General features: G+C 42.9%; 1 protein-coding gene across 1 annotated transcript in view; it reads left to right on the forward strand.

Annotated features, from left to right (window-relative positions):
• The window catches only part of LOC137331176 (nuclear factor NF-kappa-B p105 subunit-like), a 116,156-nt gene that overhangs the window by 52,061 nt on the left and 39,288 nt on the right, over window positions 1-24,807 (forward strand). The window contains exons 6-8 of the mRNA XM_067994776.1: window positions 18,044-18,195; window positions 19,654-19,817; window positions 21,064-21,222. Coding sequence (XP_067850877.1) covers window positions 18,044-18,195; window positions 19,654-19,817; window positions 21,064-21,222 — 475 coding nt within the window. The remainder of the gene's footprint in view (window positions 1-18,043; window positions 18,196-19,653; window positions 19,818-21,063; window positions 21,223-24,807) is intronic.

Here is a 24,807-nt window from a genome sequence, read left to right on the forward strand (position 1 = left end):
ACCAGCCATATAAATACTGTGGCTACAAGAGCAGGTCAGAGGCTGGGTATTCTGCGGCGAGTGACTCACCTCCTGACTCCCCAAAGCCTTTCCACCATCTACAAGGCACAAGTCAGGAGTATGGTGGAATACTCTCCACTTGCCTGGATGAGTGCAGCTCCAACAACACTCAAGAAGCTCGACACCATCCAGGACAAAGCAGCCCGCTTGATTGGCACCTCATCCACCACCCTAAACATTCACTCCCTTCACCACCGGCGCACAGTGGCTGCAGTGTGTACCATCCACAGGATGCACTGCAGCAACTCGCTAAGGCTTCTTCGACAGCATCTCCCAAACCCACGACCTCTACCACCTAGAAGGACAAGAGCAGCAGGCGCATGGGAACAACACCACCTGCACGTTCCCCTCCAAGTCACACACCATCCCGACTTGGAAATATATCGCCGTTCCTTCATCGTCGCTGGGTCAAAATCCTGGAACTCCCTTCCTAACAGCACTGTGGGAGAACCTTCACCACACAGACTGCAGCGGTTCAAGAAGGCGGCTCACCATCACCTTCTCGAGGGAACATAGGAACAGGAGTCGGCCATTCAGCCCCTCGTGCCTGCTCCGCCATTTGATAAGATCATGGTTGATCTGTGATCTAACTCCATATACCAGCCTTTGGCCCATATCCCTTAATACCTTTGGTTGCCAAAAAGCTATCTATCTCACATTTAAATTTAGCAATTGAGCTGGTATCAATTGCCGTTTTCGGAAGAGAGTTCCAAACTTCTACCACCCTTTGTGTGTAGAAATGTTTTCTAATCTCGCTCCTGAAAGTCTGGCTCTAATTTTTAGACTGTGCCCCCTACTCCTAAAATCCCCAACCAGCAGAAATAGTTTCTCTCTATCCACCCTATCCGTTCCCCTTAATATCTTATAAACTTCGATCAGATCACCCCTTAACCTTCTAAACTCTGGAGAATACAACCCCAATTTGTGTAATCTCTCCTCGTAACCTAACCCTTGAAGTCCGGGTATCATTCTAGTAAACCTACGCTGCACTCCCTCCAAGGCCAGTATGTCCTTCCGAAGGTGCGGTGCCCAGAACTGCTCACAGTACTCCAGGTGCGGTCTAACCAGGGTTTTGTATAGCTGCAGCATAAATTCTGCCCCCTTGTACTCTAGTTCTCTAGATATGAAGGCCAGCATTCCATTTGCCTTCTTGATCATTTTCTGCACCCGTTCATGACACATCAATGATCTATGTACCTGAACCCCTAAGTCCCTTTGGACATCCACAGTTTTTTACTTTTTACCATTTAGAAAGTACCCTGTTCTATCCTTTTTTGATCCAAAGTGGATGACCTCACATTTGTTTACATTGAATTCCATTTGTCATTATTTTGCCCATTCACCTAATCTATCGATATCCCTTTATAATTTTATGTTTTCATCTACACTGCTTACAATGCCACCAATCTTTGTGTCATCGGCAAACTTAGATATGAGACTTTCTATGTCTTCATCTAAGTCGTTAATAAATATTGTGAATAATTGAGGCCCCAAGACAGATCCGTGCAGGACTCCACTAGTCACATCCTGCCAATGTGAGTACCTACCCATTATCCCTACTCTCTGTCGCCTTTCGCTCAGCCAACTTCCTAACCAAGTCCGTACTTTTCCCTCGATTCCATGGGCTTCTAACTTAGCTAACAGTCTCTTATGTGGGACCTTATCAAATGCCTTCAGGAAGTCCATATAAATAACATCCATTGACATTCCCCTGTCCACAACTTTAGTCACCTCTTCAAAAAATTCAATCAGGTTTGTCAGGCACGACCTACCTTTCACAAATCCATGCTGGCTCTCCCTGATCAACTGAAAATTCTCGGTGTTCAGTCACCCTATCCTTAATTATAGACTCCAGCAATTTCCCCACAACAGATGTTAGGCTAACTGGTCTATAATTCCTTGGGGGTTTCCCTCTCTCTCCTTTCTTAAAAAGCGGAGTGACGTGCAATTTTCCAATCTGGAGGGACAGTTCCTGAATCTAGAGAACTTTAAAAGATTATAGTTAGGGCATCTGCAATCTGCTCACCTACTTCCTTTAAAACCCTGGGATGGAAACCATCTGGTCCTGGGGATTTGTCACTCTTTAGTGCTATTATTTTCTTCATTACTGTTGCTTTACTTATGTTAATTTTATCGAGTCCCTGTCCCCGATTCAATATTAGTTTGCTTGGGATTTCCGGCATGCTATCCTCTTTTTCTACTCTAAATACTGATGCAAAGTAATTGTTCAACATGTCTGCCATTTCCCCATTGTCAATGACAATATTCCCACTTTCATTTTTTAAGGGGCGAACACTGCTCCTGACCACCCTCTTTTTCCTAATATAACTATAAAAGTTCTTTGTATTGTTTTTGATATCCCTTGCAAGTTTCTTTTCATACTCTCCTTTTGTAGCTCTTACTATCTGTTTTGTGACCCTTTGTTGATCTTTGTATCTTTCCCATTCGCCAGGATCTGTGCCATTTTTTGCCTTTTTGTATGCCCTTTCCTTATGTCTTATACTGTCCCTTACCTCTTTAGTTGTCCATGGCTGTTTTTTTTTGGCAAGTAGAGTTCTTGCCCCTCAGGGGTATAAACCAATTCTGTATCACGTTAAATGTTTCTTTAAACATTTCCCACTGATCATCAGTCGTTTTACCCATTAACAGATTTGCCCAGTTTACTGTGGACAGTCTCTGTCTTATCCCATTGAAGTCGGCCTTACCCAAGTCTAGCATCTTAGCAGCTGACTCACTTTTTTACCTTTCAAACACTACCTTGGACTCGATCATGTTATGATCGCTATTGGATAGATGTTCACGCACAGTTAAGCCGTTAACTAAATCTGGTTCATTACGCATTACTAAATCTAGTATGGCTTGCCCCCTGTTGCCTCTAGGACATACTGCTGTAGAAAACTATCCCGGACACACTCAAGAAATTCACCACCTTTCTGACAGTTGCTAGTCTGCTTTCCCCAATCTATGTGAAAGTTAAAGTCCCCCATTAAGACCACTATGCCTTTGTTACACGCTTGTCTAATCTCTGCAATTATACAATCTAGCACTTCAGAGCTGCTGCCAGAGGTCCTATACACAACTCCCACTATAGTCTTAGATCCTTTCCTATTTCTCAATTCAACCCATAAGGTCTCTGTTGGCTGCTTACCTCTCGTTATATCCTCCTTTATCATTGAATTGATTTAATCTCTAATCACTCAGGCTACTCCTCCCCCTCTTCCATTTTCCCTATCTCTCCTGTAGACCTTATAACCCGGTATATTTAGTTCCCAATCCTGACCATCCTGCAGCCATGTCTCAGTAATAGTTATCATGTCCTACCCTCCAATTTGAATTTGAACCTGTAGTTCATTTAATTTATTCCTTATACTCCGTGCATTTGTATATAGAACTCTTAGCTGGGCCACACACCCTAGCCTGACCTTCAGCTTTGATGCTGGGATAATCGCCTTACGCCTTCTAGTTTTCACTTTATCTGTAGTGTATAAGGTACACTTTCTTTCTGCTGCTCTCCGCTTTTCCCTTTCACTTGTTCTTGAACTACTGTTTGTACTATTTGTATTGTAAATTTCCCCTGGGTCTTCCCCTCTCTTGCTGCTCTCAGCTTTACTCCCTTCTGACTCCCCGCTCAGGTTCCCATCCCCCCGCCACTCTAGTTTAAACCTTCCCCAACAGCACTAGCAAACACCCCCGTGAGGACATTGGTCCCGGTCCTGCTCGGGTGTAACCCGTCTCGCTTGTACAGGTCCCACCTTCCCCAGAACCGGTCCCAATGTCCCAGGAATCTAAAGCCCTCCCTCCTACACCATCCCTGCAGCCACGCATTCATCCTGTCTATTCTCCTGTTCCTATACTCACTAGCACGTGACACTGGTGGTAATCCTGAGATCACTACCTTTGAGGTCCTGCTTTTTAATTTATCTCCTAACTCCTTGAATTCACCTTGCAGGACCTCATTCCTTTTTTTTAACCTATGTCGTTGGTACCAATATGGACCACGACTACTGGCTGTTCACCCTCCCCCTCCAGAATGCCCTGCAGCCGTTCCGTGACATCCTTGACCCTAGCACCAGGGAGGCAACACACCATCCTGGAGTCACGTTTACAGCCGCAGAAACGCCTATCTGTTCCCATCCCGGCAATTAGGGATGGGCAATAAATGCTGGCCTTGCCAGCGACGCCCACATCCCATGAACGAATAAAAAAAAATTTCCTTTCAAAAGGCAATTAGGTATATTTGAAAAGGAAAGATTTGCAGGGCTATGGGGAAAGAGCAGGGGGGAGTGGGAATAATTGGATAGCTCTTTCAAAGAGCCGGCAGAGGCACGATGGGCCAAATGGACTCCTGTGCTGTAAGATTCTATGATTAATGGATTACTTAATGTCAAGGTTTAGTGGGAGCTACAAATGAGTTCCTCCCTTTCCCAAAACATCTACACAAACCATCTCAGCCATCTGTTCTCTTCAATGTAATAAGGAATTCTCTGCCGTTCACATTTTGAGTAAAAAGAAACAACGTGCGTTTATATAGCGCTTTTCACGACCTCAAGACGTCCCAAAACGCGTTACAGCCAATGAAGCACTTTTAAAGTGAAATGCGGCAACCAATTTGCGCACAGCAAGATCCCACAAATGGCAATGTGAGGGTAGACGGGGCCTCAGTTTAACATCTCACCTGAACGGCGACACCTCGGACGTGTAGCACTCCCTCAGTACTGCACTGGAGTGTCAGCCTGGATTATGGGCTCAAGTGCCTGGAGTGGGGCTGGAACCCACAACCTTCTGATTCGAGGCAAGAGAGAGCTGCCCACTGAACCACAGCTGACACATACAGTACTCCCAGGATGACACAAATAGACCGTGCAATATCAGTAACTTGAGGCTGACTTTGAAGGAGGGAGAAAGAGTGGTTCATCTTGGACTGAACACTTGCTTGCAGTACTTGCCAGTAGAGTTAAATAAAGCCCCTAACTGAAGAAGAGTGTGAAAGGGAAAAGTGGTGTTCGAATTTACTTAATCCATTGTTTATCAGTGGTGATTATATTGTCATTGTGGGGGATTTCCACAGGATCACCTGTGAAAGATTAACTCGCTCTTGTTGGTTTCATTTCTTTTTACTTAGAACTCTACGGATGAATTTCCCATGTAAAAAAAAAATCATCTGATTCCTCGGTTTAAAAAAAATACTTGTTCAAAAATCTATGATTTAACGGGATCCATTCTGTCAAGATAGACCAGTTGTGCCCAACTGTATAATGAGTGGGTTGTAATTTCCACGAGGGCTACAGTGCAATTTGTTCAATCGCTGAAAACCCTCCTTTTGGAAAGAAGGCTTATAATTCCACATTGAAAATTTATAGAAATCTAGAGGGCAGAGTAGATTGGACTGCTGTTCCTCCACTTCTGGGAACTTGGGTTCAAATCTGATGGAATGAAAGTTGCCTCTTTCCCCCTTGCTTTAAATAAGTTCGGGGGGGCGGGTGGGGTCTCATCCAGCTCCGAGTCTACATGGATTCACAGCACAAAACAGCCCCCACCCGTACTAATCATTTCACTGACATGGCCTGATCTGTGGCTCCCGCTGTCCCACCATGTTCTTCTATCCACTCTTTTATTAAAAGAAACAACTGGCAAAAGTTCCAACATACAACGCATTTTAGATTTGCTGCTGTGCGAAATCAAGAACTTTCAATACACACACTGTTTACCGATTTCAGTGTTGTAGTCTGATTCTTGTCACACTAGTACTTACCAGACATGCAGAATCTAAACAACACAATCTGTAAATGCTGATTCATTTAAAATGTACAAGCCCATAAATGAGAGCAAATTTTAATTTTACATAGAATTTACAGCACAGAAACAGGCCATTCGGCCCAACTGGCCTATGCCAGTGTTTATGCTCCACATGAGTCTCCTCCCATCTTACTTCATCTCACCCTATCACCATATCCTTCTATTCCTTTCTCCCTCATGTGTTTATCTAGATTTTCCTTAAATGCATCTATACTATTCGCCTCAACTACTCCTTGTGGTAGCGAGTTCCACATTCTAACCACTCTCTGGGTAAAAAAGTTTCTCCTAAATTCCCGATTGGGTTTATTAGTCACTGCCTTTATATTTATGGCTTATGGTTTTGGACTCCCCACAAGTGGAAGCAACTTCTCTATCCACCCTATCGAACCCCTTCGTAATTTTAAAGACCTCTATCAGGTCACCCCTCAGCCTTCTCTTTTCTAGAGAAAAGAGTCTCAGCCTGTTCAATCTTTCCTGATAGGTATAACCTCTCATTTCTGGTATCATCCTAGTGAATCTTTTTTGCACCTTCTCCAGTGCCTCTATACCCTTTTTGTAATATGGAGACCAGAACTGTGCACAATGCTCCAAGTGTGGTCCAACCAAGGTTCTATACATGTTTAACACAACTTCTCTGCTTTTCAATTCCATCCCTCTAGAAATGAACCCTACCCCTTTACATTTTTATGGCCTTATTAACCTGTGTTGCTTTTCAACCTTCAAGCAATGCTAGTTTGTTTCTGGAGCACTGCCCCTTTCCGATGCTCTCTGCATCATCATAGAATTTTTTAAAAGGCCGTTGAATTAGCCATACCTCCGAAGGACCGATTCACTTAGTTCCATTCCCTGGGCTTTCCCTAAACCCTTTTACATTTCTCTCTTACAAATATTTATCCACTTTTTAAAAAAAAATATGATATGAATTCTGTTTCTGCCACTGTTTCTGGAAGGATATTTCCTTCCTCATAACCTTCCACATAAAATAATTTCTCCTAACCTCTCCCATCATCCTTTACTTACTTCTCACTGACCACTGAAAATGGTTGTTAACAAAACCCTTTAGAATTTTGAATACCTGTTGTTCAAAACCACAAGCTCCGTGCTCCAAAGGTGTTTAACTCAGTCCGACATGTTGTTTTGATTGTTGTATAACTGCATAATAATGGAAATATTTATACGGGTGACTGCGTGATCCGACACCCCCAGAGGGGATTGACACACTCGCGTAGAAACCTTGGGCAATTACTGGGCAAAAAATCACTGGCAATGTGGCTGCTCATTCCCAAGACGTGCCCCCTGCCAGAGTTTCTCCCCACTGGGGGTGCCGGAAGCAGTCGCCCCTTTAATGCTTTTCCCCTCTCAAAGTTGAATTTAAAAAATCTTGATAAAAGAGACTGATTTTAGTATTGGGTTCTGTATTAGTTGCAAGTATTGTCCATCTTGAGCGAGATTTAAACTACTTTATCATGAACAGAATGGCATAGAATATGCAAGATTATTTTGCAATCAATTAATCAATATTTTCACCCTGTTTTGAGTAGTGGAAGGAAATTTCAATGACAAAGTAAAAATATAACTGGTATCGATTTTAAGAAGAATCTTGATAAATGCTAACTTTAATATTGCGCTCTTGAATATTTCAGTTAATTATCTGTGGTTCTCCTAACTTCTAAATCAGCTTTAGTAACGTAGATGTTCCTTGATAGTAAAGAGTATATTTTATAAAGTGGAATATATTCCATACTTATAGATCTGTACAGTAATTGATCATCCAGGCTGTTGGTGGTTTTCACCAAATGAGGTGGCAGGGTAATTGAGTATAAATTATGAGCAATATGTCAGAGGAAATGCTACCGAGTTATATTAATAATATGGAATCTGTGCTAATCTCTTGTTGAATTTGATGTTGCTATTTTAAAGAATTCCTTTTTAAAGAATCTTAATTTTATATATATCAGTATCCAAAATAGATAGATATATATATTTGCGTTTTAAAAAGTGCATGAAAATTGTTAACAGTACCGTTGATTTGAGAATATTGTCATAAAGACTATTAAATAGAGAACAAAATGAAATTTTCGCAGTGGTGAAGTACAAAGGGGAGAGGAAAAGAAAGCAAGCTCAGATTTTATGACCTTTGTACGGGGTCAGTGCAGTACAGTATCAAGTCTAAACCCCTCAACGCAAAACTGTTTGGTTTGATTGGATAGTTGGCAAATCGATAACAAGGGGGCAGACACTCAATCATCACTGGAAGAATAAATGAGGAATTTGGAAGAAAAGTTTTCACACGGAGTGTCATTAGAGAATGGGATGCTTTGCCACAAGTGGCTGTTGAAGTAGAGACTATGAGGATTTGAAAGGGAATTGAATATGTATTGTAAAAGGATACATAGAACTGGGTTTAGTGTAAATGGATCCAGCTGAAGAGCTAGCACTGGTACAGGTGTGATGGGCTGAATGGCCTCCTTTTGTGCTGTAATTGCTCTGATTATATGAAGATATACATATGCTGTGATTGAATATGCCAACAAATCTGATAAGGAGCCTTTTAGTTTTTGTCATATTTTCACAACCCACTTCAGAAAAATATGTTAAGTGTTTTCATGTTTTTGTATGATTAGTGTAGCTGGAAAGAAATTCATAATTGCAAAGTTGATTCTGTGCTATTTTATGAGCAATGGGCTCCTGTTAATGTGGGGGAATTCCCTGGTATTTCCAAGATGCATAACCTAAGCAACTAACCAATCTATCTTTGGTTTCTCTTCAGGGAATTGCACGTGACTCAGTGCAATGCAGCACTTTCACAGTCAGGAATATTCTGCCAAAGCTACGTGGTAATTTGTGTTGAAAATTGGGAAGTTCCCCTTATGTCATAAGTGGGACTCCACTCAACATTCTGTGAAACTGCAATGAATTGACAAAACGTTTCTGAATGGGTTGATGATTCTTAATCTGGTGTCATAAACAACTTGAAATTACCCGACTATAAAAGACTTGCATTTATATAGCACCTTTCATGACCTCAGAATGTCACAAAGTGTTTTACAGCCAATGAAGTATTTTTGAAGTGTAGTCACTGTTGTAATGTAGGAAATACAGCAGCCAATTTGCACATAGCAAGATCCCACAAACAGCAATGTGATAATGACCAGATAATCTGTATTTTAGTGATGTTGGTTGAGGGATAAATATTGGCCCCAGGACACCGGGGTGAACTCCCCTGCTCCTCTTCGAATAGTGCCATGGGATCTTTTACATCCACCTGAGCGGACAGACTGTTTAACGTCTCATCTAAAAGATGGCACCTCCGACAGTGCAGCACTCCCTCAGCTATAACCTTTGGTTGTTTTTTTTTTCCCCCAATTATTCAATAACGCATGAGCTGAGCTGGGATTCACAAATTCTCCTACCGTTTTGGATGAAACGTTGAACTGAGGCCTCAATTACCTCATCAGGTGGATGCAAAAGATCCTGTGGCAATATTTGAAAAACAGTGAGTGCTCCTGGTGTCCTGGCCAATATTCCATCCTCAAGCAATACCACCAAGAACAGATTAACTAATAACTCTCACATGTCTGTGAGATTTTTCTGTGTACAAATTGGCTGCCATGTTTCCTTACGTAACAGTCACTGCGCACCAATCCTTGTGAAATACTTTTCGACGTCCTGAAGTTGCGATAAGGCGCTCAATAACTGCAAGTCCTGAAGGTGAAAAGCCTAGTAATGACAGCCACTATTGTTTTAATATCTTTATTCGTAACCAATATTTTCAGTGCCATGAAGCAAAGTATCAGTCGGAGGCGACTGTAGAAATAACCACTGATGGATATAGTTTGTTGAGTCCTTTTCCCAAGTGTGGACTTTGAGCATGATTTTAGCTGGGAGCCGGGAAGCCAGCGTGTCCGCAGATACTCGCGAAGCCAAATGAGCAACTCAATTGACTATTTGTACTTCCGGCTTTCCCGCCCGCTGTCGGAAGGGAGAGGAGCCGCAAATCAGAGAGGGGGGGGGGGGGTGGGAGGGAGGGAGGGAGAGAGAGATTGTGGAGCGTGGGAGAAATCAGAGTGGGGATGTGGAGGAACGTAGACGACATCGAGTGGGCCTTGGAGGAAAAACAGGGGGGTGATCGGCCAGACGTGGGGGTCCAGTCGACCAGGTGAGCTTGTTGGGCCGGGATGAAGCACTCCTGCTGCTCTGGGCCCACAAGCAGTGCAATAAAGGCCCTCAGTCACCTCATGGATCCGGCCCTTCCCACCTGCTTTCACCATAGGTGAATCGGAAGTGATGGGAAACCCAAACAGGTAAGGTTAACGTAAGAACATAAGAAATTGGAGCAGGAGTAGGCCATACGGTCCCTCGAGCCTGCTCTGCCGCCCAATCAGATCATGGCTGATCTTCAACCTTAACTCCACTTTCCCGCCCTATCCCCATATCCCTTGATTCCCTTAGAGTCCAAAAATCTATCCATCTCAGCTTTGAATATACTCAATGACTCAGCATCCACAGCCCTCTGGGGTAGAGAATTCCAAAGATTCACAACCCTCTGAGTGAAGAAATTCCTCCCCATCTCAGTCTTAAATGGCCGACCCCTTATCCTGAGACTATGCCCTCTAGTTCTAGACTCACCAGCCAGGGGAAACATCCTCTCAGCATCTACCCTGTCAAGCCCCCTCAGAATCTTATATGTTTCAATGAGATCACCTCTCATTCTTCTAAACTCCAGAGAGTATAGGCCCATTGTACTCAATCTTTCCTTATAGGACAACCCTCTCATCCCAGGAATCAATCTAGTGAACCTTCATTGCACCGCCTCTAAGGCAAGTATATCCTTCCTTAGGTAAGGAGACCAAAGTACTCCAGGTGTGGTCTCACCAAAGCCCTGTACAATTGTAGCAAGACTTCCTTACTCTTGTACTCCAACCCCTTGCAATAAAGGCCAACATACCATTTGCTTTCCTAATTGCTTACTGTACCTGCATGCTAACTTTTTAAGTTTCTTTTACAAGGACACCCAAATCCCTCTGAACACCAACACCAATAGTTTCTCACCATTTTAAAAAATATTCAGTTTTTCTATTCTTCCTCTCAAAGTGAATAACCTCACATTTCCCCACATTATGCTCCGTCTGCCACCTTAAATTTGTTTGACATTTACACAAAAAAATTAAGTGCCTCAAATATTGCAATGGGGCACATTGCCTCTTTAAATATCGGCCTGCCAGCGCCTGGGTTCAGACCGGAAGTGGGTTAGAGCCGGGATGTGGTCCCACTCCGAAAACCAACCGTTTTTACTGCCCACCTGTTGTTGGGGGTTAAAATTGCCCCCTTTGTCACAGACAACCAGAAGAGAATCCTTAGCCTGAATCAACATGTCTGACACTAACACCCCCCCTAGTGGGATGTTGCACCATTGAATTTGTGAATAGTGAGGCAGGAAAGTGCATCAAAATATAAACACTTTCCACAACAGCACATTTGCAAAGATTTTCCAAAAATCTTCACCTGCTGAATATTACAGTTAATGTGGGAAACCACATGATATTTGCATGCATTGGACGATGTTATTGAGCCTGACTATGCAAATGAGCTAAGACAACAACAGGAGAGGGACAGAGATTAATCAAGTGCCAGTTCAGCTCCCTTCGCCCTGGTAGAACTCGTGCCCATTATTAGCCTCTCCGTGCATGTAACCTCAGATCATTTTGGTTTCCGTCCAAAGCAGATTCCAACAGTACACCAGTATCGTAAAGCTGCTAGAATCCACTTTTATATAGGAATACACAGAAGTTGCCTCTTGGAAGCAGGCCGTTCGACCCAGTCAGTCTGTGCCGGTGTTTACTGGCCCCACGAGCAAAGGCACCGACGCATTTATTCGATCATTTTCAAAATCAATTTGCAGAGTAAACATAAATATAGACAATAGGAGCAGGAGTAGGCCATTCGGCCCTTCGAGCCTGCTCCATCAGTCAATATGATCATGGCTGATCCTCTATCTCAATACCATATTCCTGCTCTCTCCCCATACCCCTTGATTCCTTTTGTGTCTAGAAATCTATCTAGCTCCTTCTTAAATATATTCAGTAACTTGGCCTCCACAACCTTCTGTGGCAGATAATTCCACGGATTCACCACCCTCTGAGTGAAGAAATTTCTCCTCATCTCAGTCCTAAATGTCCTAACCCGTATCCTGAGACTGTGACCCCTCTTCTGGACCCCCCCCAGCTGGGGAAACATCCTCCCTGCATCCAGTCTGTCCAGCCCTGTCAGAATTTTATATGTTTTGTTGCACTCCCTCCATGGCAAGGACATCCTTCCTCAGATAAGGAGACCAAAACTGGACACAATACTCCAGATGTGGTCTCACCAAGGCCCTGTATAACTGCAGTAAGACATCCTTGCTCCTGTACTCAAATCCTCTTGCAATGAAGGCCAACATACCATTTGCCTTCCTAACTGCTTGCTGCACCTGCATGTTTGCTTTCAGTGACTGGTGTACAAGGACACCCAGGTCCCTTTGTACATCAACATTTCCCAATCTATCACCATTTAAATAATACTCTGTCTTTCTGTTTTTCCTTCCGAAGTGGATAATTTCACATTTATCCACATTATACTGCATCTGCCATGTATTTGCCCACTCACTCAACTTGTCTAAATCGCCTTGAAGCCTCTTTGCATCCTCCTCACAACTCACGATCCCACCTAGTTTTGTGTCATCAGCAAACTTGGAAATATTACATTTGGTTCCCTCATCCAAATCATTGATATATATTGTGAATAGCTGGGGCCCAAGCACCGATCCCTGCGGTACCCCACTAGTCACTGCCTGCCACCCCAAAAAAGACCCATTGATTCCTACTCTCTGTTTCCTGTCTGTTAACCAATTCTCAATCCATGCCAGTATATTACCCCCAATCCCATGTGCTTTAATTTTGCACACTAACCTCTTGTGTGGGACTTTATCAAAGGCCTTCTGAAAATCCAAATAAACCACATCCACTGGTTCTCCCTTATCTATTCTACCAGTTACATACTCAAAAAAAACTCCAGTAAGTTTGTCAAACATGATTTCCCTTTCATAAATCCATGTTGACTTTGTCTAATCCCGTTGATATTTTCTAAGTGTTCTGTTATCACATCCTTTATAGTAGACCCAAGCATTTTCCCTACTACTGATGTTAGGCTAACCGGTCTGTAGTTCCCTGTTTTCTCTCTCCCTCCTTTTTTAAATAGTGGGGTTAAATTTGCCACCCTCCAATCTGCAGGAACTGTTCCATAATCTATAGAATTTTGGAAGATGACAACTAATGCATCCACTATTTCCATGGCTACCTCTTTTAGTACTCTGGGATGCAGATTATCAGACCCTGGGGATTTATCGGCTTTCAGTCCCATTAATTTCTCCAGCACTTTTTTTTTACTAGTACTAATTTTCTTTAATTCCTCCTTCTCACTAGTCCCTTGGTTCCCTAGCATTTCTGGGAAGTTATTTGTGTCCTCTTCCGTGAAGACAGCACCAAAGTATTTGTTTAATTGCTCTGCCATTTCCTTGTTCCCCATTATAAATTCTCCTGATTCTGACTGTAAGGGATCTACATTTGTCTTCACTAATCTTTTTCTTTTTACATACTTGTAGAAGCTTTTACAGTCCACTTTTATGTTACTTGCAAGTTTACTCTCATACTCTATTTTTCCCCTTGTAATCAATCTCTAGGTCCTTTTTTGCTGAATTCTAAACTGCTCCCAATCCTCAGGTTTGCTACTTTTTCTGGCAACTTTATATGACTCCTCTTTGGATCTAATACTATTCCTAATTTCTTTTGTTAGCTGTGGTTGGGCCACTTTTCCTTTTGTGTTTTTGTGCCAAAAAGGAATGTATAATTGTTGCAATTCATGCATTCATTCCTTAAATGTTAGCCATTGCCTATCCACCATCATGCCTTTTAATGAAGCTCCCCAATCTATCATAGCCAACTCTCTCCTCATACCTTCGTAGTTTCGATTGTTTGGATTTAGGACCCTAGTTTCAGATTGGACTACTTCACTTTCCACCTTAATGAAGAATTCTATCATATTATGGTCACTCTTCCCTAAAGGACCCCGCACAACAAGATTATTAATTAACTCCTTCTCATTGCACAATACCCAATCTAGGATAGCCTGTTCCCTGGTTGGCTCCTCAACATACTGATCTAAAAAACCATCTCGTACACACTCCAGGAATTCATCCTCCACAGTATTATTGCTAATTTGGATTGGCCAGTCTATATGCAGATTAAAGTCACCCATGATTACTGTAGTACCCTTGTTACATGCATCTCTAATTTCCTGTTTGATGCCGTCCCCTACATTACCACTACTGTTTGGAGGCCGATAGACAACTCCCACCAGTGTTTTCTGCCCCTTGGTGCTTCTTAACTCCACCCAGACTGATTCTACATCTTGATTTTCGGAGCCAATAACCTTTCTCACTATTGCTCTGATTTCCTCCTTTACTAACAACGCCACCCCACCTCCTTTTCCTTTTTAGCCTGTCCTTCCTAAATATCGAATACCCTTGGATATTCAGCTCCCAGCCTTGGTCACCCTGCAGCCATGTCTCCGTAATCGCAATTATATCAAATCCATTTACATCTATTTGCGCTGTTAATTCGTCTACCTTATTACGAATGCTTTGTGCATTCAGATGCAGTGCCTTTAGATTCGTCTTTTTAACATTTTTAGACATGTTAACATTTTTTTGTACTGTTGCCCGATTTGTCATCTTACCATTTTTTTCTTACCCGTACCCTATTTGTTGTCTTTTGTTTGTCGGCTCTATCCCTTCCTGACACAGTCTGGTTATCATTACCCCAATCATTTTCCTGCACTGCTTCTTTGTCTTTTTTCTCTTTAGCATTCTAGATTTCTCTCCACCGGGACCCTTCCCCCCCCCCCCCCCCAATATTTAGTTTAAAGCCCTATCTACCTCCCGAGTTATTCGATTCGCTAGAACTCTGGTCCCAGCACGGTTCAGGTGTAGTCCGTCCCAACGGAACAGCTCCCTCTTTCCCCAGTACTGGTGCCAGTGCCCCAAGAATCAAAACCCACTTCTCCCACACCAATCTTTGAGCCATTCATTCATCTCTCTGATCTTATTGACTCTACGCCAATTTGCTCGTGGCTCAGGTAACAATCCAGAGATTATTACCTTTGTGGTTCTGCTTTTTAATTTAGTGATAAACCAATTTCCAGCTGTATTAATAAAACTGCACCGAGTTACATCAAGGAAAACTTTTTTAAGGAAAGAAAGAAAAAAGAAACTATTCCGTTCTATTGGGTTGGTTCATGGAAGGTTTTATGTTTGTGATTATGTTCCTAATCTTGACCTGGGGGCTGGCCCAGTTTTGTGGGTGGGGCCTGATTCCAGCAAATTGAATCTTGAACCAACGCAAAAGATCGCGGAAAACACAAGCACAAGTAGGTTTGGGCGTAACTCGTGTTTAATCCAGGCGCAAAACTAGCGGAAACTCGACCCCCTCCCCCTGTCCCCACGCCCCCGCCCCGGATGGTCAAGATTACAACGTTAATTAACCAGCAGTGGCATCCCACATAAAGCCAAAGACCACAAAGATCCAGCAAGAAAACCCAGTGGAACCTGAGAGGAAGGGGAAATTACTCACGAACTGGGATTGTGTAATGTATGATCTGCATTTAGCACTAATTACATCTGTTTACTTTCTGACTGATGCACGGTACCATAAGATGTGCCTTATGTTAAAGAGAAAGCTGCCTGAGTTTTGAATCATTTAGTTACACATTCCCCAAACGTAGATGTGTACAAGATCTCAGTAAAAGTTCAGCATAGAACAATGAATACAATTCCAATCTCCAGTTAATAGCTGACCAAAATAATGCTGTTAGTTTTGATATTTTTCTTTGAATATGTAACTGAGGTTGGTTATTACTTGAAACAGGCTAATCCAACAACCACTTAATGTGACAAACCAGTAAAGCATCTCTTACCGTTTTGGTCTGTTGCAGGGAGCAATTTCAGAATAAGATTTTTGGACCTGTTGCTGCAGATTATAAAGTAATGCCAAGTGTGTGTCCTTTCTTTCCAAATGTGATTGCCGTGAAAGCTTGTGGAGAAGAAAGAGACAGAATTTTCTAAAACCTGCTAGACTAAGGGCTAGATTTCTACTTTTCTGCTGCGCTAAAGGTTTCATCTACATCAGTGGAGTCTTGTAAAGCTCAGAGTTTCTGGTAGAAATCAGTTGATTGTAATCACCACCACCACAGACATTTTGCTGATGAGCCTAGCTTCAGCAATCTGAATGTATGATCTTTCATAACTACAGTTTGTAAACTGATGCCTCCAGGCAGAAAGAGTCGGGATAACTTCAACCCTTTTTATAACCGAGGCTGCAATTTGAGCGAATCTGGATTATGATAAATCGATTTTTTTATATATATATATGTGCATGTGTATTTTTATATTTAATATAAATATTCAAATAGTGAAGGCTCCATGGTAAGATGACAGGAGGAATTAGTCCTGCTCATGATTGTGATAAACTCGGCATTGGTAGCTTACCCATTGAGTATTCGGCTTGTATCGCGGGGCAGTGATAAATGTGATAACAGAAGAACATTTCATTAATCCTATTTTCATTGTGCATGTGATTGCTCAGGAGGGTGCTTTTTAAATCCTCTCGCATCGTCTCGTGCCTTGACATTCACCGCCATCCAGAAGACTTTGTTATTTTAAGATAAAGAAAGAACTTGCATAGCGGGCAGCACTCTCGCTTCTGAGTCAGAAGGTCGTGGGTTCAAGTCCCAGTCCAGGGACTTGAGCACATAATCCAGGCTGACACTCCCAGTGCGGTACTGAGGGAGTGCTGCACGGTCGAAGGTGAGGTCTTTCAGATGAGACGTTAAACCGAGGCCCCGTCTGCCCCCTCGGGTGGAAAAGATCCTGTGACACTATTTTGAAGAAGAGCAGGGGAGTTCTCCCCAGTGTCCTGGTCAATATTTATCCCTCAACCAACACCTAAAAAAAAAACAGATTATTCGATCATTATCACATTGCTGTTTGTGGGATCTTGCTGTGCTCCCTCAGTAGTGCACTGGGAGTGTCAGTCTAGATTATGTGCTCATGTCTCTGGAGTGAAAAATTTTTATCGCTCCAGTCTGTGGGCTAGATTCGAAACCATATCTCTGAAGTGAAAGGAGAATCTGCCGCCCAGAAAACTCTGCAGGCCACAAATCAGATGTGCGGAATTCTCGATACCTGCTCTCCCTTGTACGATGCTCTGCAGCAAGAGCACCAAGTTGTAAAGTTTACCCCTACATAATAATTTAAGTCTGGATTATTTCCCCGCCCCCAAAGAGGTCTTTTTTTTTTAAATGTCATTTTGTGAGTTAAAGTGTAATGGTGACCAGAAAATAAGTTTTTGCAGGTGCTATCATGTGATAACATTTAGTTTTAGTTTTTCATATTATGTAAAAAAAAAATCTGCACTGCTGTGTAGTTAAACAAGGTTAATAATTACTTAGTGTTTAAAATGTGTCCGATGCAATTCAGGAACAAATGCTCATCCTGCTCCCCGAGTAAATTCTGCCGCTTCTTATGGCCTTGAAAGAGAGACCTCTCTGAGTTAATGGGATAGAGAAAGGAAACCTGATAGTCTTTGATATGCCCGGATAGCAGAGTGGAAGAGCACAGATCATGGAATCATAGAGTCGTTACAGCACAGATTCAGGGTTGTGAAGAACCAATTTGGGAAGAGATGTCAGGAAATATTTCTTTACACAACGGATGATCAATAACTGGGACGGGGTACGAGGGAAAGGTTTTGAGGGCAGGAGAGGGGATTTATTTACGAAGCAAATGGATGCTGTGAAGGAAAGGAGGTAGGTTGGTGTTCCAGGAGGATGGATCAAATGGGCTGCTTCTTGCAATGTGATGTTTTATTTATCAGTAATGTAGTGTTAATTGTATCTGTGATTTATATCAATTAGTGTTAAGTGTATTCAGGTGCTGGGTATCAACTGGGGACTCTCGTATCCTTTTATAGGAGGGTATGCAATGTTGATCTCTGTGAATAAAGGCTTGGAAGCAACTGAAGACCAGGCTCTAGAATTCCATCCTTCACCACCGGGCTATCCAGTTTATAACCTGCAGTTCTCTCATTCTGTTTAGCTATGTAACTACGTTGGACAAGCAAAGATTGTTGTTCAGTTGGTGACATATGGCAAAGACACTGTGCACCTCCACGCTCACAGTCTAGTTGGAAAACAGTGTGAAAAAGGAATATGTTTAATCCAAATGGGGCCAAAGGAAATGACTTCAACGTAAGTTAGCACCTTTCCCTCAATGTTTTTTAAAAAAAATAATCCGACTTTAAGGATGTTCTCAGTGCGAGTGTCATCACATTTTTTGGACTTTGAAGGCTTTTTAGTCACATTAACTAGTTGGGCTCGCCAAGAAAATCCCATCAGGCCCATCTGTGGTCACTCTGTGCCATTAGACAGTTACTTCAAACGCCACCCTCCCCAACCACTCATACTGCTGACTCCAGGTGGAGGCAAATAACCCATGTCTAAATTTCAGGGTAAACTCTGGGAAATTCCTCCTTGCCTCTCCTGGGCAATGGAATGAGCTTTGAGCTTGGTTACCCATAACATATCACTGGGACAGTACAAGAGTGGGAAAGACCATGTCCATCCATTGTGCTGGTCTCAAAGGTCATGGACTTCATACCTCTTCATACCTCACATTATCTCTTCTACGTTCGAGAGATGCCTCCATCACCCTTTCGAAATTTATAGTATCCTCCCAGGATAGGCTATTCTACATATTCATGACCTTCATAGAGTCACAGAAGGAGGCCATTCGGCCCATCGTGCCTGTGCCGTATCTTTGTAAGAGCTATCCAATTAGTCCCACTCTCCTGCTCGTTCCCCATAGCCCTGTATATAGTCAAGTAAAGTATTACCTGGTTAAACTCCCACTGTGTGCATTGTTGGGGGTCCCTAAGCCTTTGCTCTATCAACCTGCACCTAAGCTCTCTGGACTTTGATAAGTGGGATATATCCCAATGTAAGTGTGCACACCATACAAGGCAAACAGAAACTGTACAGACGGCAGTAGATCTCTGAGTAGCTTGAATTAGAGACTCTTAAACATGATGGGTTTCCGCAGACATCTGGTTGACTTAAAAAAAAGATTGTTGCACGGATGGAGTATTGTGTCCAATTCTGGGCACTGCACTTTAGGAAGGATGTGAAGGCCTTAGAGAGGGTGCAGAAAAGATTTACTAGAATGGTTCCAGGGATGAGGGACTTCAGTTACGTGGATAGACTGGAGAAGCTGGGATTGTTCTCCTTAGAGCAGAGAAGGTTGAGAGGAGATTTGTAAGAAGTGTTCAAAATCATGAAGGGTTTAGATAAAGTAAATAAAGAGAAACTGTTCCCATTGGCGGAAGGGTCGAGAACCAGAGGAGACAGATTTAAGGTGATTGGCAAAAGAAACAAAGGCGACATGAGGATAAGCTTTTTTACGCAGCGAGTTGTTCTGATCTGGAATGCGCTGCCTGAAAGGACGGTGGAAGCAAATTCAGTCGTGGCTTTCAAAAAGGAATTGGATAAATACTTGAAGGGAAAAAATTTGAAAGGCTACAGGGAAAGAGCAGGGGAGTGGGACTAACTGGAGCACAGGCTCGATGGGCCGAATGGCCTTCTGTGCTGTAACCGTTGTATGATTCTATGTGGCATGACTTGTCAATTAATGGTGTGTCTTCCTCCTCCTAGATTTCCAAACCTCGGTGTACTTCATGTAACCAAGAAGAATGTGGCCAACACACTTGAGCAGAGAATGACTCAGGCTTATATTATGGGTTATAATAACGGAGTTGTAATACACCCAGAATTAAATCATCGACACAGCGAGGGATACGGTCAAAGGGAGCTCACAGGTCAGTTTGAAACAGTAAGTCTTGATGATTAACGTGTGTGGTATCTCTCTCTTTTTCAATCGTTGGATAAAGATTCTCCTGAAGTCAGTAGGAAGAGGGTCTAACAAGACCATTGGCTCCTAAGTGATATGACCACTGAAGATATATTTGAAAATAGAGTACAAGAATTTTATGGTAATTGGCAAAAAAGCCAGGGGGTGGGTGAGGGGAGATGAGGATTTTTTTTTACACAGCGAGTTGTGATGATCTGGAATGCGCTGCCTGAAAGGGCGGTGGAAGCAGATTCAATAATAACTTTCAAAAGGGAATTGGATAAATACTTGAAAAGGAAAAATTTGCAGGGCTATGGGGAAAGAGCAGGGGGAGTGGAACTAATTGGATAGCTCTTTCAAAGAGCCAGCACAGGCACGATGGGCCGAATGGTTGCCTCCTGTGCTATATGGTTCTATGAATTCAAAGTACATTTTTTAAAATAGGTATCTGGGGATCTTTTCAGAATATAACACATAAATATGAAGGCATGTTAAGGTTAATTTTACAAAACTGTGTTCCTGACACACAGCTCCACCTTGCAAGTTGGAAAATTATCCTGATTTTTTTTTTAAACATAATGCAGGGGAGGGAGAAACCTGCATCTTGATTTACAAGTGACATTAGCAACCTGTACAAATAGCAACAACAATTTACACTGATTAGCATCCTCCAATTCTGGCCTCTTGCGCATCCCCGATTTTCATTGCTCCATCATTAGATACTACATTGGCTCTCGGTCCATCAATGACTCAATTTTGAAATTCTCATCCTTGTGTTCAAATCCCTCATGGCCTCGCCCCTCCCTGTCTCTGTAACCTCCTCCAGCCCTACAACCCTCCGAGATCTCTGCGCTCCTCCAATTCTGGCCTCTTGCCTCTTCCTGATTTTAATCACTCCACCATTGGCGGCCGTGCCTTCAGCTGCCTGGGCCCTAAGCTCTGGAATTCCCTCCCTAAACCTCTCCGCCTCTCCACCTCTCCACCTCTCTCTCCTCCTTTAGGGCGCTCCTTAAAACCTACCTCTGTGACTAAGCTTCTGTCCTAATATCTCCTTATGTGGCTTGGTGTCAATTTTTGCCTAATAGTCGCCCCTGTGAAGTACCTTGGGACGTTTTACTCTGTTAAAAGTGCTGTATAAATGTAAGTTGTTGGTTTAGCTTTGTGTCTCTTATACAAGAATGGTAATGACTCAACATTGTGATACTTGTTTGCAGAGCGTGAAAAGGAATTAATCCACCAGGCATCGATACAACAGGCGAAAGAAATGGACCTCAGTGTTGTGCGTCTCATGTTTACAGCTCTTCTTCCAGACAGTAGTTGCCGCTTTACACGGAAATTGGAACCTGTAATTTCCGACCCAATCTACGACAGCAGTAAGTTGGATCTCAGTAAATCTGCATATTGTGAAATTAGGTGTCGCAGTGAATTGGAATGTTGTAAAGTTTTTTTTTATGTCTGTTCATCCTTTGTTTTTTAACAGTCGTTTTCTGTTTCTTTCACCCCCACTTCAGAGAGTTTGGTTTTTCTTTGGTAGGTTGGCATTTTACAAGGGCCTAACTCGGGTGCATTACTACCATCTTAAGAGTCACATGCAGCTTTTCTGTTGCTAAAGTGTGGCTCTTTAAAGATTTAGTTCTCTGGATGTGGGTAATGCCGGCATTTATTGCCCATCGCTAGTTATATAGGAAGGAAGGAATATAGGAACAGGAGGAGGCCATTCAGCCCCTCGAGCCTGTTCCACCATTCAATTAGATCACGGCTGATCTGTATCTTAACTCCATTTACCTGCCTTTGTTCCGTAACCCTTAATACCCTTACCCAACAAAAATCTATCAATCTCAATTTTGACATTTTCAATTGACCCCCAGCCTCAACAGCTTTTTGGGGAAGAGAGTTCCAGATTCCCACTCCCCTTTGTGTGAAGAAGTGCTTCCTGACATCACCCCTGAATGGCCGAGCTCTAATCGAACCACTCGTTTTGGAGTCCTGCCCTGAGGAAATAGTTTTTCTATCGACTCCTTTGATCATCTTAAACACCTCAATCAGATCACTCCTTAATCTTCTATATTCAAGGGAATACAAGCCTTGTCTATGCAAACCTGTCCTCATAATTTAACCCTGTTAGCCTTGGTATCATTCTGGTGAATCTGTGCTGTTATCTTGAGATGGTGATGTGTCCTCCCCATTGAACTGCTGCAGTCCTTGTGGTGAAGGTGCTCGATCAATGGTGGTAGTTTGGGAATTACAGGATACTGACCCAGCGATGATGAAGGAACAGGACATATGTCCAAGTCTGGATTGTGTATGATGGAGGTGATAGTGGTAGAGTTTGCAGGGCTGTGTGATGCCATCTTAATAAGCTTGGCAAGTTGGTGCAGTGCAGCCTATAAATCAGACATACTGCAGCCACTAGGCTTAATCTGGAGATTGACAAAGAGTCTGATCAGCCACAAGAAAACGGGAAACCTTCATTCAATTCTGACCAAGCTACCATATGTATTTTGAATGTAAGGTAAAGTCATTCACTCCTGGAGTCAGAACTTCTGCCAACCTCAGCTATGTCACAAACACCACCGAGGAGATTGATCCTGAACTCGGTCACCATCTTTCAGAAAAGTAAGAGGTGGTGATCTTTCTCTTCTTTGTGTTCATTGCGATATTTTAACCTGAATCTTCAGATTGAACCGTAGCAAGTGTGGATAATATTGGCCAGGAGTTTCTGCCAGGGGTGCAATCGGCAGAATGTGCCCAGAATGCACTGGACACTGCCAGTTTTGCCGAGGTGAAGTTACGCCCCAAGTTTCCTCACAAACTCATTAACATAAACCCCAACATAAAATCTCCCCCGAATCAGTGCACTCGAGCAGCGTAATCAATCGTCATCAATTCGTGACTGGAACAGGCACACTCCAAATTCATAAAGAGCAGTGGGATTGCCAGGAAATTAACTATTCTCCAACTTTTTTAACTAATTGATATTTCTGCAGCAGCAGGGCAGCTCAATTGACTGATTTAATGCTTACTTTTTAAACTAATTGCTACTGCAGATCGGATTATAGTCATATCTTTCTAGCTCAATGTGGCCTTTTAATTTGATCTTTCGCAATTCAGTACCTCATCACGAATAAATCAATAAATAAATGGGACTGAATTGTGGATTTAGGGCCATTTGTGTCTGCAATTTGGAGCCATATCGGTTATGGTCACCTCTTAAAAATTTGTGGAATTCCATGTTCAATGCTAATACACTTCATTGAAAGAAATGATCAGGTGGGATGTGGGAAAATGTGGGAGTGGCATAATCAATAAATAGCATATAATCAATAAATAGCATATAATCAATAAATAGCATATAATCAACAAAACTGTACCTTTCATTGGCCAAGGGAGAAAAGAAAGCATTTCAGGGGATGTGGGGATCGGGCAGGAAAGTGGAGTTGAGGTTGAAGACAGGCCATGATCTGATTGAATGGCGGAGCAGGTTCGAGGGGCCGAATGGCCTACTCCTGCTCCTATTTCTTATGTTAGGTTCAAACAGCCAATATGGGTGATTCTTGAGAGAAAATCCGTTTTTACCGTTGTACTGAATTCATGCACCTCCCTTCTTGTGCAGTCTGTCGATTCCATGTGTCGAATTGAGGCCACTTAAACCCACATGAAGAAAAACTAAACCTCTGCTAAAAATGCTGAAAAGTTTCTTTTTAAGTTATTGTTGTCGAAAGGCTTGCCACATTCCCCACAACTTATTAAAATCCGCCTTCACGTTTTTGGCACTTTCCAGAGGAAGGTGGGAGTTCATGAAGTTGTCTTATCTCGATGGTGTATTCCACCGATGTGTTTTCCTTGAGGCTGTTTAAAACAGTCCCAGAGCCAGAGGATTTGGCCGAGCAGCCTGCCCCTCTCCAAACCTCCTGCATTCAGTGCTGGTGGCGCTCGATACGAGCACAAGTCATGCTGCACCATGCGAGTGAGGACCCGGGATAGTCACTTTCCCATTGTGGGAGCCCAAGAGTTAACAATCCCATCCCAATGGCAGTGGAGATCACGGTACTCCAGAAAGTCAGTTACCAGTGGCGGCATCCTTGAATAAAATCATCCCGAGTCAAAAACTGCCTGTGCCCGCAGGAGATGACACGTCAGCTGCCTTCGCTAGAGAGTGAATTTGAATCAGCTGCTCCTCTGCTGAGAAACGACATCCCGAGGAGTCCAACTGTCGAGCTGGCTGGTGGACGGAGACAATCCCTCAGGCTGGGGGTGCTTTTCACCTCCAGTATTAACATTGGGGAATTAATATCCCTCCCCCTTTAAATTGACACCTATACGAGATCATCTGTGGCTCAGTGGGGCAGCACTCTCGCCTCCGAGTCAGAAGGTCGTGGGTTCGAGTCCCCCTCCAGAGAATGGAGCACAAAATCCAGGCTGACACTCCCAGTGCAGTACTGAGGGAGTGCAGCACTGTCGGAGGTGCTGTCTTTCAGATGAGACGTTAAACCGAGGCTCCGTCTGCCCCCTCAGGTGGACGTAAGAAATCGCATGTCGCTATTTCGAAGAAGGGCAGGGGGGTTCTCCCCGGTGTTGTGGCCAATATTTATTCCTCAACCAGCACCTAAAATACAGATTACCTGGTCATTATCACATTGCTGTTTGTGGGATCTTGCTGTGCGCAAATTGGCTGCCGAGTTTCATACGTTACAACAGTGACTACACTTCAAAAGTTCTTCGTTGGCTGTAAAGCGCTTTGGGACAGAAAAGGCGTGATAGAAATGCAAGTTTTTGTTTGTGTGCTAATGTACAGCACAGAAAGAGTTAATCAGTGATCACTAGAAATGTATTTAAGGGGCCGACAGGCAGCATCTAAATGTAGTCACAACGGTAACAAAAGGTGTAAAATAAATTGTATGTTTTTCATCCTCTCCCTTCCCACAAAGCTTAATGAACCATTATTTTAAATGTTACAG

This window comes from Heptranchias perlo, chromosome 1, assembly GCF_035084215.1.
Source record: "Heptranchias perlo isolate sHepPer1 chromosome 1, sHepPer1.hap1, whole genome shotgun sequence".
Lineage (NCBI taxonomy): Eukaryota > Metazoa > Chordata > Chondrichthyes > Hexanchiformes > Hexanchidae > Heptranchias > Heptranchias perlo.